General features: G+C 39.4%; 1 protein-coding gene across 3 annotated transcripts; it reads right to left on the minus strand.

Moving 5' to 3' along the window:
- Positions 1-1071: 1071 nt before the first annotated feature.
- LOC102702681 (PGR5-like protein 1B, chloroplastic) lies at positions 1072-19328 on the minus strand. 3 transcript variants are annotated; one of them, XM_015840637.2, is made up of 10 exons: positions 18818-19325; positions 18591-18687; positions 17780-17880; positions 17466-17522; positions 4259-4335; positions 4000-4051; positions 2481-2591; positions 2307-2404; positions 2138-2222; positions 1072-1285 (listed from the first exon to the last, which is right to left on the minus strand). In XM_015840637.2, the coding sequence occupies exons 1-9, from the start codon at positions 19157-19159 to the stop codon at positions 2153-2155; spliced, it is 1005 nt and encodes a 334-aa protein (XP_015696123.1). In that variant the 5' UTR covers positions 19160-19325; the 3' UTR covers positions 1072-1285; positions 2138-2152. The 3 variants fall into 3 exon arrangements, with proteins under 3 accessions (XP_015696123.1, XP_040382687.1, XP_040382688.1); XM_040526753.1 differs by lacking the exon at positions 1072-1285 and adding an exon at positions 1292-1479 and having other exon boundaries at positions 18818-19328; XM_040526754.1 differs by lacking the exon at positions 1072-1285 and adding an exon at positions 1876-2016 and having other exon boundaries at positions 18818-19328.
- Positions 19329-19804: the final 476 nt, after the last annotated feature.

The following is a 19804-nucleotide window of genomic DNA, read 5'->3' on the forward strand; positions in this document are numbered from 1 at the left end:
GTATGTGGGCGGTCTGACCAGTAGGTCAGCCCCGGCAGTTTCAGATTTCGGTGTTCTTTCCGGTTTTGGATTTGTTCTTCGTGAATTCGACTTCTTGTTGGTTTCTAGATGTGTGGGTACTGTTGTTTTGCTAATAATGAGTCAAGTTGGAGATAGCTTGGTCTCGGAATATGATTTCTTTGTTTGATTCATGTGTAGGTGACTTGATGACTCGGGAGAGTTTACTGGTGAAGGATCGGGAGTCAACTTGGAGATAAGGTAACGTCCGGCGGTCAAGATATCATGCGGGATACTTAGGCTAGAGTTCAATGCACGTGGTTGGTGAAGATTTCATATGGTATACGATGGAGATATTGTGTGCGTATGAAATATGGAGTTGAATTCGGATAGAGTCCGGATTTGAGAAGATTTGTTGTATTAGAGATAGAGATATGGTTTGTTACAGATAAGGATAGGTTTCCCACGAGATTGGGAGTCCTAATTCGTGCTAGATACGTGAGATTTGCATAACCACATCGAGGTTATAAATAGATACCGAGGGGTATGCCCCCGATGAGCTTTTTGGTGTCGTTTGTGAGAGAAAATTAGCGTTTCGACTCTATTTCGATAATAGATCGAAAGTTTTTGTTAGGAGTGCTTTCTATGCACTTTGTAAGCACTAGTTGATCAATAAAAGTCGAGAGATTCAATCTACATCTTAAAGCATTGTCGATCGGTGTTTTTTCAAGATCCCGACGGTCCAACCGCAGGTAGGCTGGCGGTCTAATCGGCCACATAACATCGGTCTAACTGAGGGTATGCGAGCGGTCTGACCAGCCACATAACGTCGATCTGACCGGTGGCATAAACGCAGTACGACCGGAGGCTTCGATAAGGCTTTTGTGAAGGTAATCTTTTATTTTCGCGAAAAGATTTAGGTTTTTTTTTGTTATACCTACCATTCACCCCTCTCTGGTAGTAGGTGTTTTACTCTGTTGTGATCCTACACCTAATTTGTAGTCACATCCGTTAACCTTTAATAATAAACAAGAGGTCAATCAGGCATTCATCATTATATGAGGATAGTTCAACTTCATGTACAATATAAACTCTCAAAAGTATTAATTTATACAGTATATTGGTTATAGCTATTTGTTAGGAAATGCAAATATATACAATTTTTAAAGAGGCAGGCTATGCAATACAAAAGGATGCTCCAGTACACGATTGTCACGAGATAAATGTTCATCAGTCCATCTTGCTATCCATGGTAGACACAAGTTACTTTTTGTGCAGCTCCTGCATCCTGCCAATGTAAGATTGGAGTGTGGTTCATCTTATTAAGAGAAAATTAGCAAAAATACCATCATAAAGATACACAGGCTGCAAATTGACGTCGCATGTGAGAATGGAATGGGGGTCCAAGGCCCACATGTCAATATGTCAATGACACAATGGGTATTTTCCAACTCCGTGATTTTTTAGATGCCACCAAGCAAACTGTAAATAATTATCATTCTCACATTCAATATATTTCTCTAGGTATATCACTACAAGCTAGCACAAGAGTTGCAAATTTTATTTTCTCTAGGTATATCAAAAGTTTTGAAGAAATTACAGTGTATACATATTCTGCATTCATGCAAAATGTTATGATGAAAATCAATTTCATGTGCTAGATTTCAATATACTTATATCTAGAGACAAGTTCATTATTCACTGTGTACGTACTCCTCCAGCTTGTAATGTGTTGATGCACTAACTTTTTAATATATATTTAATCAGTTTTATTCAAAACTTCTATGTAAATATGTAAAATTATTATCAAATTTAAAATACTTCTCATGATAAAACAACCCATGATAAAATAAATGTTAATTGTATTTTTCTTTTCAAGTGTCTAGTTAATGGTGTCAAACATAAAAACCGGAGGGTGTACTTTTTTTATCTGTCCAGTTACGTTGTTTGCAATTCGTGTACCATTTCCAGATATGCGTCTCCCCTTAACTTCTTTGAAATGTCGATTCGATTACTCTTCTGCAGAAATTTTACGTTTGTTGAAACTATTGGATGATCCTCAACCTCCATATTATCAACAGTGCAAATACTGAAGTATGGGAAAGTACGCAGTTTATAGACAGGTCATTAGGATAGTCACCAAAGTGATCTTCAATCAAGCTTCAGCTGTTTCCGGAAGTGTAATCAATCGGGATGCAGAATCGTATACCAATGAACTGCCACAACTGATAAACATACAAAGTAATCACATTAGTTGGAATATGGCATAAAAATGTATAATAAACTAAGAACTAGATTTCAAACCATACTTTGCACATTTCACACTGTTGCTTGCACCACCGCTAGGCACTGACAGTATAGTCCCAAAGAACGAAAGATTTTCGTTGCCACAATTCGGGCATGGTCCCTAATTATCAAAAGATTTATCACACTGTAACATAGCTAAACACAACCACGATGTATGGTAAGACAAAAAAAATTACCTTCAAAATTAAAAAGTCCTTCACTATGGCACTCGTAATTGCCTGTGCTACCCAAAAAATTAGAGGCAGTGCGGCAAACCATGTGAAGATGAAACTGAAAGGCTCTGGCAACTGCATCATTCATCAACACAATCGGTTAATAACAAAGTTTTTTGTGGTGTCAAATCCACTGTAGGGTCTGACGCGCATGTAGAATCTCAATGCATAATTTTATGACGTAGTTACCAAAAACCGTAAACTAGGTAACCGAGAACCGAGCCAGATGAGTTTTATGGAAATAAAACTCCTCTCTCATCTCATAAAACTCCCTCATTTAATGATCCTATCAAGTCAGTAATTTTACTGATGTAACATCCTATTTAATGTGTATGACACCGTCATGTCATGAAATATGTATTGAGATTGACCTAATAGAATCACCGGCCAGTCTACCACGGCGAGTATTTCGAGAACAACATTGCAGCTTACTTTTAGATGGATCTGGATCATGTGCAATAGCTAGTATGACTACAATATAAGCAGTCCCGTTTGATGCAAATCCGGGTTTAGACTGTATGGTGCACTATTTACCCAGGGAAGAGTCACTGTAGCAGTAAAACTGTAGCATCAAATCTCAGCCGTTCAATGAAAAAATGGATGGTCGTGATTGCATGCAATCCCTAATGTGCGGTCCTAGTTGTGACTGCACGGGATCCCACTCCCTTTTAGATGGTCGATCATGTCATTACCATGATATTTATTTTCTGGAAGGATCCATATATGCATATTACATGGAGAGCACATAGGTATGGCAACATCAATTGTAGGCCATAAGTTAACAATGGTTTTAATTAAACAAGCCAAACACTCTTATAGCTTGTTGGAAAATATGGAAGTAATGTCATGCCAGGATCATTCGAAACTTTCAACTCACATTAGCAGCTTGGCAAAGATCAGTTAAAGAAGCTATTTAATCTACAACTACAAGGTAAATGATGTTAAAACTTCAAAAACAAGAACCAACACAATTGCTTCTATCGTATAACCATTGTTCTTTTTTGTTTTTCTACCTCTCGCAATTCATGCAAATAACTTCAATTAGTAATGGAAAACTTTCCCATATATGCCTGAGACTTGTGTCATGATCCCTCTGGAGTTACTCCCATACTTTTCATATTACCCTTAGTGTTGACAATACACATTCTCCTATATTAGGGCCTACACAGTAGGATTATTTTTAGTGCACTTCAAAGCTCCCATATAAATTTCATATAAATTTCTGGTTTGTTTGATCGTAAAGGATATTTACCACCCAAAAACAAGCTAGTGAGGTGAGGGGCTTCCACACCTATATGTTTGCTCTTTTACCCTTTCATAACCAATGCAAGACTGTTCTAACAATCCACCTTCACATATTGGCCCATGCACACAGATGGTATCCCATAATCATTCACACACAATATATATATAAATATAAAATTAGATTCTATGGTATAATTACTTCCTTCACGTCTAAGGTATATTATGTTTGGTTTCTTACCTCGAGAAGATACGTGATCTCAAAACCTGTCAAATCATCTAGGAAGAAGAATCTGCGAACAAGAAATGTATATTAGATATAAACATAATATTTAAATTAGATAAACGAAACTACTAAAAACAACAATGATCCGTAGTCAACGTAAAAAATGACCATAAATCTGGTCAAGAAAAAAATAGAATCAATTAAACATGGTTTAATGCAATAAGAAATATCTCTGACATCATATCATAAGACCATTTTAATATATAACCCTCACAGTGTCAGAGCTACAACAGCTGCTGGAACATTTAGCAGGAACATCTTGAAGTAGTCGACCGTCAAGTCACTGTAAACCTGCGAAAATTGCAAAATTATTAGGATAACTAAGTGGCATCATATCAGTACCCAGAATAATGATGTTCTGATGTGAGTAAGGTCACGTCTTTATGAAATACACATTTTTCTTATTTTTTTATATGACGACATTGACTTTTAGATCTATTTGACCGTTCATATTATTTGAAAAACTTATCCAAATATATAAATTATATAACTAATAAAGTTCATCATATTTCAAGTTCCTATAATAATATATCATATCATATCAAAATAATTAATAACTACATAGATTTTTAAATAAGACGGATAATCAAACGTGGACCTAAAAGTCAATGGCGTCGTGCGAAATATCCTGAGGGACTAATTCTCTAAGCTAAACTACTCTCTGTTTTTTTTCATTTTCGAAATGACATGGTTGGATGGTTATGTTTTTTGCCGCTCGATTATAACACTTTGCTGGAAATATTCATATCACTGTTTTCAAAAAGGTAAAATATTTTAGAGATGGTTTTCGGGCCTTTTTTAAACATAAATGCAATTTATCTGTTAATTCACTAAATATTAAATAGTGCAAGACACATATAGACATATTACGACAATGGAAGTCAATAATAATGTTTGCTTCAACTCTAATATAGTGCTGACACTGACAGGTATTCAATTCTTATCTAGAGCTGTGTATACCTCCAATGAAATTTATGTGCTTTGAGATGGCAATTTTTACTTCATGGGTTACGGGCCATTTAGTCAGATAACTCATAACTAGCCATCCTGACTAAAATGACGTAACCTTCCAATGCAATATTATAATTCGTTGAAGTAGCTGCTCCAAGTAAATAAGTATACACTGAGAGGGGTATGAAGTTTGCTAAATTATAGCTGTATTCTGTTGAGAAGTTCAGCATGGTCTTTAAATAAAATGGTCAACGGCAACTCGTAGCGCAGGTTGCAATTAACTACCTTAAATGCTCACTTCAGTAAGTAATTTTTGGTAATTTGTTGCTTAAGTGTAATTATTTGCCTAATGGTGCTGAATTCAACATAGTCGACGTGTGTGAAATGGATCTGCTCCTCCAGTATGTCGTGTTCTAGATTAAGTTCAGTAAAGCTAGGTATATATATCCACATACACAACTACATATAGTGATATAGCATGGATGAATTCAGATATGTTATTTTCAATAAAGGACTGAAGATTAACTTAGGTTTTGCTTCTGTGCATTGATAAAACAACAAGCAATTGTTACCATAATTTGTTTAATGATTGATTGCGGATAATTCTTTAATTTTAATATTCAATTTTGTGTTGCGCATATGATTATGAATATTTCTCCTCACAGGTTTAGAGCTTAGAATAAGCTTGTGTAGAAGACATATGATGTTGTTACACGAGCCACTAGCTTAATTATAAATTCAAGAAGACTTGCAGTGATTTTTTTCACAATCTAGCCCTTTTTACAAATAAATTTTAAAAATGAACCCATTCAGAAACATTACCCAAAAATAGACCTATTTGTCGATGGTATAACCACTGGAACGGAATCGGTTATCTCTAACGGACTTAAAGTGCCATCTCTATCGGGCATGTTTTCCGTCACTAAACTAAGGTCAGTGATGTGAGAAAATATCTCAATCGGACATCCGACCGTCACATATGACAATCATCTCAATCGGGCCTAGATTATGGCCTGTCACTGATGACTCATCTCTGATGGGCCAAGATTATGGCATGTCATAGATGACTCTCATCTCTGACGGGCCTAAAATAAATAAATTTTGTAATATTTGTGCCTCTTTGGTGGTCATCTCTGACGAGCATTTGGTTAGTCGTGTGTCTTCCTAGTAGGAAATTGCTCTAAGCCAAGCACGCTTAACCTCATAGTTCCTTTGAATATTGCTTTCGAGAAATAAATTGTAATTTGTTAGTATGAGTATTATATTAATCCTATTAACCTCTGGGCCAGGATGCCACATCCTCCCCAATTCATATATATTCATTCACAAACACAATTATCAATATATTTAACACAATCACATTAATACATATTTTACTTTGGTATTTTTGCTACATAATATTTTTTGAACAATTTGAATTTGAATTTAAAAATAAAACAACTTCAAACAATATTTTCAAATACTAAATGATTTCAACTGAAAAAGTCATCAACAATAAAGTTGTATAACTCATCATTATCTATAATTTTAATTTTGTTCAGTTTTCTATACAACATTTTTTTAATAGTTTGAATTTGAATTTGAAAATATGACAACTTCAAACAATATTTTGAAATACTAAATGATGTCAACTAAAAAGTCATCAATAACAAAGACATATAGCTCATCAAGATATATTTTACTTTGGTATTTTTGCTATATAACATTTTTGAACAATTTGAATTTGAATTTAAAAATATGACAACTTTAAATAATATTTTTCAAATACTAAATGATTTCAACCGAAAAAGTCATCAACAACAAAGTTGTGTAACTCATCAATATATATATAACTCTTATTTTGTTTATTTTTCTACACAACATGTTTTTGAACAGTTTGAATTTAAGTTTAAAAATATGACAACTTCAAACAACATTTTGAAATACTAAATGATTTTACTTGAAAAAGTCATCAACAACAAAGACGTATAAGTCATCAAGATCTATAACTTTTATTTTGGTCATTTCTTCATTCGATAAAGTTATAGTAATATTGTTCATAAAATTTACATATCTCTCATCTAGTTTATAAACTATAACACATATCTCTCATCTAGTTTATAAACTATAACATAGATATGTTAATTTTATGAACAATGTTACTAACACTTTATCGGATGACAAAATGACTAAAATAAAAGTTATAGATCTTGATGAGTTATACATCTTTGTTGTTGATGACCTTTTTAGTTGAAATCATTTAGTATTTCAAAATGTTGTTTGAAGTTGTTGTATTTTTAAATTTAAATTCAAACTGTTTTAAAAAAGATATATAAAAATGACCAAAATAAAAGTTAAAAATCTTGATGAGTTATAAAACTTTATTGTTGATAAATTTTTTAGTTGAAATCATTTAGTATTTGAAAATGTTGTTTTGAAGTTGTCATATTTTCAAATTCAAATTCAAATTGTTCAAAAAACATTATATAGAAAATGACCAAAATAAAATTTGTAAATCTTCAAAAGTTATACAACTTTGTCGTTAATAATTTTTTCATTTGAAATCATTTAGTATTTAAAAATATCATTGAAAATTGTTATATTTAAAAATAGTCATCTGTGACGGGCCATAATTTAGGCACGTCAGAGATGAGAGTCATCAGTGACGGGCCATAATTTAGGCCCATCAGAGATGAGGGTCATCAATGACGGACCATAATCATGGCCCGTCAGATATGAGATTCATCTGTGACGGGCCATAATCTAGGTCCGATTGAGATGAGTGTCATCTCTGACGGGCTTGATAGTTTAGCCCGATTGAAATAATTGAGACTGAGGAATACCTGTACTAGGGGTATCCGTAGACTACATGTATACATACAGTCATAGGGGTACCGAATAGGAAGGAGATTATATCTGTGTGGTATCAACCGAAGTTTGGTTACGGCTGGATTGCATGCCGCCTACACCGGATCCGAGTTGTAACCGAATTAGGATAGATCTTAGTCTCATCAGATTAGGACTCTATCTGTAAGCCCTATCCCCCACTATATAAGAGGGATAGGGGCACCCCTCATGGGGACGGCCAGACAGACGGCATATTTAGATCGACTATCTTCTAGTTGATCTGCCCATAATCCAATACAATCGCCAAGCAGGAGTAGGGTATTATCTCGCTAGTCGAGAGCCCGAACCTGGGTAACCTTGTGTCGTCCTAACCATTGATCTTTACGCCTCTCTAGCCACCCCATATATATTGCCGACATCCAAATCGTCGACAGTTGGCGCGCTAGGTAGGCGAAGCTACTCCGAGGTCTTCGACGAGATCGATGGACCCAAATTCGAAGATCATGAAGACAAAGTTTGTCCTGGGGCAAACCTTCAAGTTTGGTGGCATCAACTTCCTCGCCGATCAGGGTGGTGCGCTCTCCTACACATGTTCAGATTCATCTGGGCCTATGGAGGAGGTGTGCCGCTTTGAACCAGACAACTCGGCGCTGCTTCAAGATGAGATCCAATCTAGATCTCACCACACCAAGCCGCAGTCTCCTGAGTCGGCACTTCCGCCGCTCGGGATTGAGGTCAATGTAAAGCCGACGGCTCAAGTTGCCGCATCAGACACCTACAGCAGCTCGGGAAGCTTCATTCCCCCTAGAGAGGTCTTCACCATCACTCGGGGAACAGCGAACGAAGCTGAGAAGAAGCGACAAGAGTAGCAAGCAGCCAAGCTGACTAGAGAAAAGCGGCAGGAAGACGAACGCCATCGACTTGAAGATAAAGCCAGACGCCAACGCGAGAATCAATCTCGCGAACAACTAAGGAGCCAGTCGGGCAAAGTGCAGCGCGATCTACTCCACACACGGGTTGAGGGGCATGCAGTTTTTAAGACCCCTCGACAAAACGTCCAAGCGGCGGCGGATCTACTCGGCGACGTCGTTCAGCAGCTACCTCAACAAGATCTACCGATGGTTGAAACCATCACCAAGATCAAGGCAATGGTGACTACAGCTGCGATCCAATACTCGTTGCAACGCAACTCAGGAACACCACCGGTACGGTCAAAGGCTCAGTCGTCTAGGTCACCCCGATCTAGATCGAACGTTTCCAAACGACCATCCGGATCTCAATGACGACCCAGAGCAGAGGAAAGACACAGCTAGTAAGCAACGCCGCCTCAATGACGAAATCCGCCGACTGGATAAACAACGCCAAGACCTTGAGACCGAGAAGAAGCGTGTCTACCAAAAAGATAGCTTCAACCTCCGCCAAAAGATCGGACGCCAACGTCAAGCCTGCTAGGAAGGTCATTGTCGGGACCGCGAACATCGGAGCCATAGCCGGGGGTCTAGGCATCGGTCACCCGAGAGCTCAGACACCGACATGGTCAACGGTGTAGCGGCCTTCACCAAAAACTTGAGCCAGCTTACTTGGTCGACTGGTTTCAAGCCGACTGGTATCAAGAAGTATGACGGCTCCACCGACCCCAAGGCTTGGCTAACGGTGTACGCCATGGCTATCCGAGCAGCTGGCGGTGACACTAAAGCAATGGCCAACTATCTACCAGTCGTTCTACATGACTCGGCTAGACATTGGTTGTTGGGGCTCCCCAAACAGTTTATTGACTCCTGGGCAGAACTCCGTAATCGGTTCATAGCCAACTTCCAGGGCACTTACGATAGGCCACGATCCAAATACGATCTATACCAAGTCCAACAGAAGAAGAACAAATCTCTCCGGGCCTATATCAAACGGTTCTCTGAGGTTCGTAATTCCATCCCCGGCGTCAAGGATGACATAGTCATCGCCACCTTTTGCAAAGGCGTGAAAGATGAGCCATTAATTGCGAAATTCACTCGCAAAGAGCCAACTACGGTCAAGGATCTCTTTGATGTGGCTAACTCCTATGCCGCATCGGCAGATGCAATCTCTGCATCTCGTTCCGACCGGCATGACGACTCAGAGGACAAGAATCAGGGAAATCAAATCTATTGCTCATAAGCTCTTTATCTGTTTACTGGATCGATGCCTGGATGCGGTTATACGACATCATGGCTACACCCTACTCACCGTATCGAACTGGGTAAATGACGCTACGCTCTGCGCTGGCTAAGTCCGCCCGGGGGCTGTCGGGATGGGCACACGCCGCGAAGCCAACTCATCTCATGACTAAGAGACATACAACAGTAAAAGACTATTAGCAAAAATAGGCCAAGTGATCAAGATGAAATGAATGGTCATCAATGACCCAAGTTTCCAACAAAAGGTCGTAGGTTCTTCATCAACTTCGTCACCACCAAGATTATCGTCGCCGAATGGAGATCTCTCCGCCAAGTCGGCCACACCCGACTTCATCCTCGCCGAGTGGTGATCCCATCACCACACCGAATGGATGCACCGCCACCGTGTTGGACGCATCAACTTCGTCACAGCCAAGTGGTAATCTATTTACCATGTTGGCCACGTCTCTTTTTGACATCAGGATCGTCACCACCAAATCGTGATCGCACTCGTATGTCGACCCTCATCATCACCATCAACGAGAGAACTTATGGAATATCAAACAGCTAAGTTCCTTTCATACTTAGTACATTTTCTATAAAAGTTTCTTCTTTCGACATCCTTTGACTGCCCACGCCAAGTGGTTTTTACCCTCAGCAAGCCAGTCGGGGGCTACACTGTACCATGTCATACGGTTCTTCTAATAAAGTCTGTTGTTTAAAAGCTCTTTTTCTCGAACACGAAATCAATACCTAAATAAAGCTAAACAAACTTCGCGGCTACGCCCTATTTACCGTACCAAACCAAGCAATACACTACGCTCCGCGCTGGCTAAATCTACTCAAGGGCTGTCGGGATGGGTACATAGCACAAGTTTACACAGCTCATTTCAGATTACGAGATCTAAATCAGAATAAAAACTTAAAGCAATAGCAAAACAATTTACATTACAGACAAACAAATGTCTCGCAAAAGACAGGTTACTGCTAATTGCCATATTCCCTATTTGCAAGTAAAAGGTCCAAACTATGGAGTCGGCACTGGCTTCAGCCTCCCCCACTAGTGCCAACACCTTCTCCGAGTTGCAATCGGCTATAAAATCTTCGACAATGGCTAAAAAGACTACCTAGGGGCATTACTTTATTATGTCGAAGGCTTGACGAGCTACGATCATTGCCATGTCCCTCACCTCCTCGGCCACGCGCCCGGGTACCTCTTTAAAGCCTCTCAAGGATTTTATTGAGTGGCATAGAGCTGAAGCTAGTAGCCATAGTCTCGAATGACCCAAAAATCGCCAAGGCTACAGAAGAAAACCGGTCCCAAGTAGCTTTGACTACATTAAGTCGGGCCTCGAGATCGGCTACTGTGGCACGGGTGCTCTATCGCACCAAATCTCCAAAATTGCCGAACTAAAACAGTTCAACGGCTCCAAATCTCCAAAATCGACTAAGTGTTACTATGTCCCTCCGAGGGCCTAGCGGACCGATGCGTAAAACTCGATGCTGGTATAGTTGATACCATGTCGACGAGAACGTTGCGAGTTTATGGTTCGCCCAAACGGTGACATAAAATTCGTGATTTCTCACATTTCGGGAATCGACGGTATGCCTATGTTATGGGTCCAAGGCCGCACTCGGGCAGGCGTCGGTCGATATCGCCCATGGCACTTAATTGCGCTTTTTAGCCTGTGCCTAAACTACTCGGTACTAACTACTCGGCTGTAATGGTTAAGCCAGTTGGCATAACCTACCCTACGGGCAGAACGTAGCCGCAGGCTATATGTCTGGGGAGACACGGCACAAAAACCATCTCCAAACCACTCGGGTTCAAATCGCTCGGAGAGAGCAACCAGAGCTGGGTATCACTCAGGTCCGAAAGCACTCAAAACAATGTTGCTCGAGTCGGAAAACTCGAAACTTCGAGAAACATCTCTTGGGTAACAGTCCATAGAAGACTCTATGTTTAATTGTTACGCATTTAAGCATAGAGTCGGGGATACACCTATTAGGTGCATCTCCGATGCACCTAGGCCTTTTTTATACAGTCTTCAAAAAGACTATGTTTAATTGTTACGCATTTAAGCATAGAGTCGAGAGCTACACCTAATAGGTGCATCTTCGATGCACCTATTCCTTTCTTCCATTCGGAGCCATTCACAGCCTCTACAATCATCACAGAGTACTTGGGATCACTCGGAAAGCACTCGGGGAGCACCCAGGAAGCACTCGGATAACGTCAAGCATACTGTGTGAAGATACGCCTGACGATCAACAATCTACACGGATGATTTGCGCGGCTATGTACGACTCCGGGGGCTGCTGTGGAATACCTGTACTAGGGGTATTCGTAGACTACATGTATACATACAGTCATAGGGGTACCGAATAGGAAGGAGATTATATCTGTACGGTATCAACCGGAGTTTGGTTACGGCTGGATTGCATGCCGCCTATACCGGATCCGAGTTGTAAACGAATTAGGATAGATCTTAGTCTCATCAGATTAGGACTTTATCTGTAAGCCCTATCCCCCGCTATATAAGAGGGACAGGGGCACCCCTCATGGGGACGGCCAGACAGACGGCATATTTAGATCGACTATCTTCTAGTTGATCTGCCCACAATCCAATAAAATCGCCAAGTAGGAGTAGAGTATTATCTCGCTAGTCAAGAGCCCGAACCTGGGTAACCCTGTGTCTTCGTTCTAACCATTGATCTTTACGCCTCGCTAGCCACCCCATATATATTGCCGATATCCAAATCATCGACAGAGACCATCTCAATCGGGCATACATTTCTATCCGTCACAGATGAGTATCATCTCTGACGGGCCCTAAGCGTATGCACCTAGATTCGGCTGTGCGACTACATCTATGACGTACTCATTTTAGGCCCGATTAAGATGAATTCATTCTGACGACCCAATAGCCCAGGCATATGGCGGACCGTCACAAATGAGAGGATCTGTACTAGGGACATCTCAACGCCACGAGGCGTGGTGCCGAGGTGGGGTTGATTGATCTGACACATTGCAGCGTTGAGCTGTTATGCCACGGCGCTACATGTCTATTTTTGGGTAATGTTTATGAATTTGTGAAATTTTTTTACGAAAAAGGATAAAATGTGAAAAATTCACAGACTTGCATGTCTATCTTGCTCTGAAGCTTTAAGGTCCAAGTAGCAAATGCAAAAAAAAAATTGAGCGTTAATCTAATCAAAAGTGCACCTTGATCAACGAACCATTAACATTATCCATAAACGCATCATCAATCTCTTGCCAGGTGTGCTACCGGTTCCAACTGATCACCCTTCCTTAGTTCCTTTTCATCTCCTACGTAATCACCATTATCATATATACATCATTAATGACCAATATACATATGACACAATACAATGATAAGCATCACCAGTCTTTCCCATACTAGACATGTTTCTTTTCATGGCTCCTCAGGGATGGACTGCTCGCAATTGTTGCTTCCGGCTTGATTGGCAGGGGCGGATCTACGGTTATAAGGTGAGCGGTGCCACATGCACCAACCACTGGGCTTGAAGTTTTGACACATATGCTTTAGCCATTTTCTCTGTTGCTCAGTCAAAATAACAGCCAACAAATGGCATTTCGTGCAGACCAACAAATTAATGATGATTGCCTGTAGACTGTAGCAGCCTAGCCTACCATAATCGAGACTACGCAGCTGAGGGCCTTAGGCAGACACGACAGCCGACGTCATCTCGACGACTTGACAAGGATCAGCGAGCGCGTTAAGTCAGTTTTCTTTTGCCCTAGCCACCGGATTACCTAGTTTCTCATCCAATCTAAATATGCATATAATCAAACTCGTGCTGAACATGTTAAGTGGGGCGCTATTCAAATAATCTCTCCCATGATCACCTAATTTCTCCTACGATGCATCGTCGCATCGAGAGCCGTTCATTTGTGCATTGTTCAAGATTGCACGTCGCCGCCGCGGTACCTAGAATTTTCTGATATTGTACTGATCTTCTACCTTGCCAGGTTCACGTGATTAATAAAACTAGTGTTGATCCTAGTAAAAAAAAGGAACGATGCTATTTGTACTTAGAACATGTGTGTACCTAGTAGTTTTAGTTTAATCTATAGTTTAACTTCACCAATTGGATATGTAGTAGGAAAAGTCTATTTCACGCGGGCGTGCGCTCGCACGCGAACACTCCCAAAATCCAGTGTATTGTGCTGCTGCTTGCTCAGTGATGAGCCCAATTCCAAGCCCATAAAGTTGGTGGGCCGACGCCCCACCTTGTCATCATGTCATGGGTATACTACTATATAAACAACTGTTTTTTTACTTTATATGGGTAAAGTATATTTTTTTATTTTATGTGTATAAAGTTTACATGTATAAATTTATATGTATAAAGATTTTTATATATTAAGTTTATATCTATTATTTTTTGTGTATATAATTTTTATATGTATGTATGTGCGTATATATATAAAGTTCGTATGATACAAAGTTTATGTGTATAAAGTTTACGTATATAAAGTTTATGGGCATATACATATATATAGGAAAATTAGATCTTACTACTAGGTGTAGCTATTCCCTGCACGTTCATGATGAAAAACATTTTCATAATTGTTTCTGCTTCTACTCAATAGAAAGTATGGACACTATTAAATATCATGTGAATGATATCACTGCATGTATAGAGTTTGTACTTTCTGTTGGAAGAGAGAAAAAATATGTATAGAGGTGTGTCTACACCTTCGACGTGAAGGGAGTAGCTACACCTGCTAGTAGGATAGAGGCGGAAAATTAGATCCTCCTACTAGGTGTAGCTACTCCCTTTACGTCCATGGTGAGAAACACTTTCATAACTGTTTCTGCTCCCATCCAATAGAAAGTATAGACATTGTTAAATTTCATATGAATGATACAATTATATGTATAGAGTTTTTATTTTCTGTTGGAAGACAGCAGAAATATACATTGATGTGTTTCTGCACCTTAGACGTGAAGTGAGTAGCTACACCTGGTAGTAGGATAGAGACTTCATATATATATATATATATATATATATATATATATATATATATATATATATATATATATATATATTCAAGCTACGGTGAGTTGCAACTCACGAACTGATCCGTGAGTCGGAGTCCAAAAACATATCAAATCACCTCTAAATTTGCATGTATAAAGTGTGTATAAATACATGTGAGAGACCAGGGACATACTAAACCGATCGCTAGCGCGGCGCGCCCGCGACCGATCGCATATTAGACACCCCCTATGTAGTAGACTATGGTATAATGATGCTTGAATGATAAAAATATTAGTGATATACCCTAGAGGCTATCATAGTGATTATTGTGTTACATATTTATCTTACATTGTTCTTTGAGATACATAATTTTTTATTGATTAATGAATATGTGATTCATTTATAAGACTATTTCTTCAAAGATTCCCTCATCAAATATTATATATGCAAGAAATATGATTAGATCAGCATATGTATTGATTGATGCTCATGTTTTATCGAGCATGTATGAAGATACCAAATTGATCATGTGGACACATGTTCGAGAACATGTCGTTGAATAGATTCATCGTGAGATACGACGATAGCTATATGTGATGTGACATCAGTGTTCTCATTGATTGTTGATGTATAATATTTACACTTGAGATTATCATGGTTTCAAACATATGTAGTGGATTGTGTAGACACTATTAAAGTGACTAGGTAGTTATAAAATTATTATTTAGGCATACTATGGAACATATAGTGGTATGTGAATAACAAAGATGGAATTTGCCACTTTATTGGAGAGATATCTTTGGGCCCCTCGGTAACATATTATGCAAGAACATGGTCATGCCAAAGGTTGTTGAAGAGTTAATTAATCTATTATAGGATCGAGTGAATAATTAACCTATTAAAAGGATGACACATATCTAGCCTTGAGCTTAACCGATATCGTAAGGCAAATGTATTAATATAAATATTCACTATAGGTTCAGCCAATGTGATCTTTCTGTTTGTTCGATGGGTTAATATGTTCTGTTAGGAGCCATTGTTGACATGTGGATCAAAAAGAAGATTTTTGGTTACAACCGAGTATTCATGAACCTATGGGTCACAAATTTAGTGGGCTGGAATATAGGAATTAGATGTTGATCCGATATAAAATCAATTCGGATAGAGATCCTCGTAGGACACCTATGGGCCTACAAGCCCCAGTTTCATATCTTATATATACAAGGCGAGGAAGCTTGCTCCATGCGTGAGAAGACCCTAGCCATCCTCCTCCCGAGTCGAACCCGACCTACACTTGGATGCTAGCTCATCCGTGCATGGTGTTCTTTCCCTCGACGTGTCGATACTAGAAGATGCATTGCGAGATTCCAGTGCTGTCAACAAAGTTACATTGTGAGGTGCATGCATGTGGAGGAGAAAGTTGGGCTACTCTCTCTACATGGGCGCATGTCAGATCGTTGATATTTCAGCTGCTTAGCACATTCTCCGCTGCACAACGTCGTGCGGTAACGATCCATGATCCTTTACTTGTATGGTTCCTTATTTACGTGGTAGAAAATTTTGTTTTACGTTATTGTAGTCTACATGTACCTTAAAAACATATCACAAACATATTTTAATTTCACGCATTGTCTTGATTAATACATGACTTCTTGGTTTTCCTGCTTAATTAACTCTATTGTTAACCATTGATTTCTTTTAATCTTTTCATATATATTATAAGGTTAGTTTTAAAAGGTGCTATTTGTTGAAATTCAATAGTGACACCATCAGTCTATTCCGGGCTTCTCTTAGGTTGCAAGCTTGAACCTGAATCTTATTTGATTTTGGTTCATTGCAAAATATTTATACCTTACCCTCCGGATCGGCCGTAAGAATTGTTTGCTGATTATTTTTATCCACGACATACTCCACCTACTGTTAAAATTGAGTTGTGGCCATTTTGTAACCATCATTCCTTTCCCTACCTTGCTCCTTTGGTTGTTTTAGGATCAACTGTTAATTCTTTCTTTATATTTTGGAATATATAGTATGTGGAAGGGAATGAATAGCACCCCAAAGTTCCGAGTTTAAATTTTCATAGAAATTAATTTTAGATTAGTTTTAAATTGGGTTGTTTGAGGGGCCATGTTCCCATTAAAAAGGTTGCATAGATCCGGTTGGATGTAGAGGCGGGGTATAGAATTCGCTTCTAGAAATAATAATAATCTGATCTTTCATTAACATGACAATTGAGTGTGCTTATCAGAATGGAAATTGTTTCCTGCAAATTGATTTTCTATGACAGTTTTATTCTGTAGTAATTGACGGGCATTCGATTAATTAATTTTAGTGCTGCTACGCTGAAGCTTTCCAATTATAATTACCCATATTAAGTTGTTATGCTTCAATAGATTAGTGTAATTACTAAACTGGGTTTACAAAAAAAACTGAATTAATCTAGCAAAAACAAATAAGTCAAACCTTTCGACTCCGTAGACTGCATCTTGGACCTTCTTGTACGATTTCACTCCCCTCTTTCTGGCCAAGAAAAAAATAATAACAGGTAAGTTTAGCCTCAGGATTACATTACTGCAATAATGTACTGAAGCTAAGTGACAACCGAATGTCATGATAGAAATTATTAATAACCATTCAACTCGAAATGCTGAAATTGATATCTCATTCTACGTGTTTTGCATAAAAAATAAGGCACGCATAGCATCATTATCTCATGTTACCACATTGAGAAGTACAATTAGACCAGTATGATATTACTAGAGACAAGAAAGACCTACTCTTAGTCTCAGCTTCAGTTCATCGAATTCAGCATCTGTCATAATGGGGTTGCCAGCCACGTAAGCCATGGATGCTTCCAAAAGCCTTTGCTCATCAGGGCCTAACAAAAAAATTTAAATACAACAGTTAAGCATTAGCGTTAAAACATTAGCCTGAGTAGATGAAAACTCTCCTAATGCTTTTTTTTTTTACAAATTGGACCAAACTTTCCTCTGCTTGCCGTTCATCCATTTTCCTTGTTGCTAGCTCCTCTGATTCTAACGTTCTTTGAGAAACTCAGAAATTTATGAAACCAATTGAAAAATATATTCTGTGCTGTCAATTATCCACCTATTTTCTTTGATTCAAACATGTTTTTGCAGTCGTTTTCTTTGATTCCAACATGTTTTTGCAGTCGTTATCAACAGTCGTTGAGAAATGAGAACCATGCAGATGTTTGGTGGTCCAAAACTAAGAAAGAGCAACCAAGAATGAGACAATAGCGATCTGTTATCACTTATCAGGAGCCTGCCTACACATAGCCAAGCGAAATGTTGTTGATAAGAGAAGCTTACAATCAGTTCTGGCATTCACTAAATGATGGAGATATGAGTATATGACTATTCGTGTTACAATTTGTTGGCATATTCTACTGCTATAGGCTACGTTTATTTTTGTCTGAGGAGTGGTAAATGCCATTATACCAATTATATTTATTGGTGCTTTATATGAAGGCATGAAAGCATAGTCCCAAACTGCAATTGGCATGAAGGTGATCCAGGAATACTGCTGTGTCGTTGTACTATAAGAAGAAAAGGATCTTATACTTACTTAGCATCACAACGCTGCTTCCTTCCCACATAAGCTCCTCCTTGAGGTTATCGAACTCCTCGTTCGACATTACAGCCTTCTTGTCGTAATAAAACGCCTAAAGAACAAGGTATATATGAATTTAATGGTGAAATGGTGATTGATTCCATTGTGAGCGTAGCTAGTACTGTCGTAGGACCGTCGGAGACGGATTCAACAAGATGGCAGGGCAGCAGGCATGCACTTGCCTGCAGCGCCTGGAGAAACTCCTGCTCCATCTCCCCGATGGTCTTCTTCTCCTTCCGGTTAATGCTACAGTAGGGGAGCACGTTGGTGTCGACTACATCGTCTTCTTCGTCTTGCTGCTGCTGCTGCACCCCTCCTTGCTGATCAGCAGCGGCCCTGGCGGCCCAGGCTACTGGGTGCCGTCTGCAGGTCGACCAACCGCGGCCAAGGACCCCCGCCGAAGATGACGTTGCGATGCGGCACCGGATCAAGGACGGTGTGGGCGCGGCGGCGGCCCGGAGCATCGGGCGGGGCAGGAACGAGACGAAACGGCACGGTATAGACAGCCACGCGTCGGAGGCCATGACGAGATGGCACGGCGGCCAGCGGCTAGTCAAGGCAACAGGAAGGACAGCAAACTACAGTACTTCTACCAGAGACGAGAGCCGCAGGCAACCGGCGATGGGAGGGGGATCCCTGTGCCTGCGTGCGTGCGGGAGATACGCACGCTCGTGGGAAAGGATAAGGTGGTGGTGGCCTTGGTGGAGTCTGGCACTTGTGCGGGAGCAATTTGTGGTGGATGGGGCTTCTCCACCTTGAGGCAGCATAGCAGTTTGGTGGCTTTTCAGAGCAAGTCGAAATTTTGATAAATAGATATTTTCAGAAAACTCGTCTGAAGAGTAATAGTTGTCACTAATATTAGCGCTAAGATCCGATTTGAGCTAGTACGATTCACTGATTACCGCACTATCAGATGTCAGAGTTACTGTATCTGACACTAACCTTTATACTATATTAGTATTTACGGGAATTAAATTTTGTATAACAGTATAAATATATTTTATTAGTTATTATTATCATTATAATGATTGTAGAGCCAACTAGATGCTTAAAAAAGAATATAATGTAACATACTAAAAATTTTAAGAGTATTTTTTATGAAAATGTCTTGAAGTCTCGTTCTTTAGTTTCATCGAGTCAGAGCTATTTCATATCCACTCTGTCCTAGG

This window comes from Oryza brachyantha, chromosome 8, assembly GCF_000231095.2.
Source record: "Oryza brachyantha chromosome 8, ObraRS2, whole genome shotgun sequence".
Classification (NCBI taxonomy): domain Eukaryota; kingdom Viridiplantae; phylum Streptophyta; class Magnoliopsida; order Poales; family Poaceae; genus Oryza; species Oryza brachyantha.

What these genes read in the sequence shown, in the direction of transcription:
- LOC102702681 (XM_015840637.2), bottom strand. Translation starts at nt 19,159, where the DNA reads ATGGCCTCCGACGCGTGGCTGTCTATACCGTGCCGTTTCGTCTCGTTC. An exon ending in AACTGAAGCTGAGACTAAGA is followed by an intron (nt 17,523 to 17,779) that starts GTAGGTCTTTCT and finishes TTTCTTGGCCAG; the next exon opens with AAAGAGGGGAGTGAAATCGT. An exon ending in AACAGTGTGAAATGTGCAAA is followed by an intron (nt 2,223 to 2,306) that starts GTATGGTTTGAA and finishes TATGTTTATCAG; the next exon opens with TTGTGGCAGTTCATTGGTAT.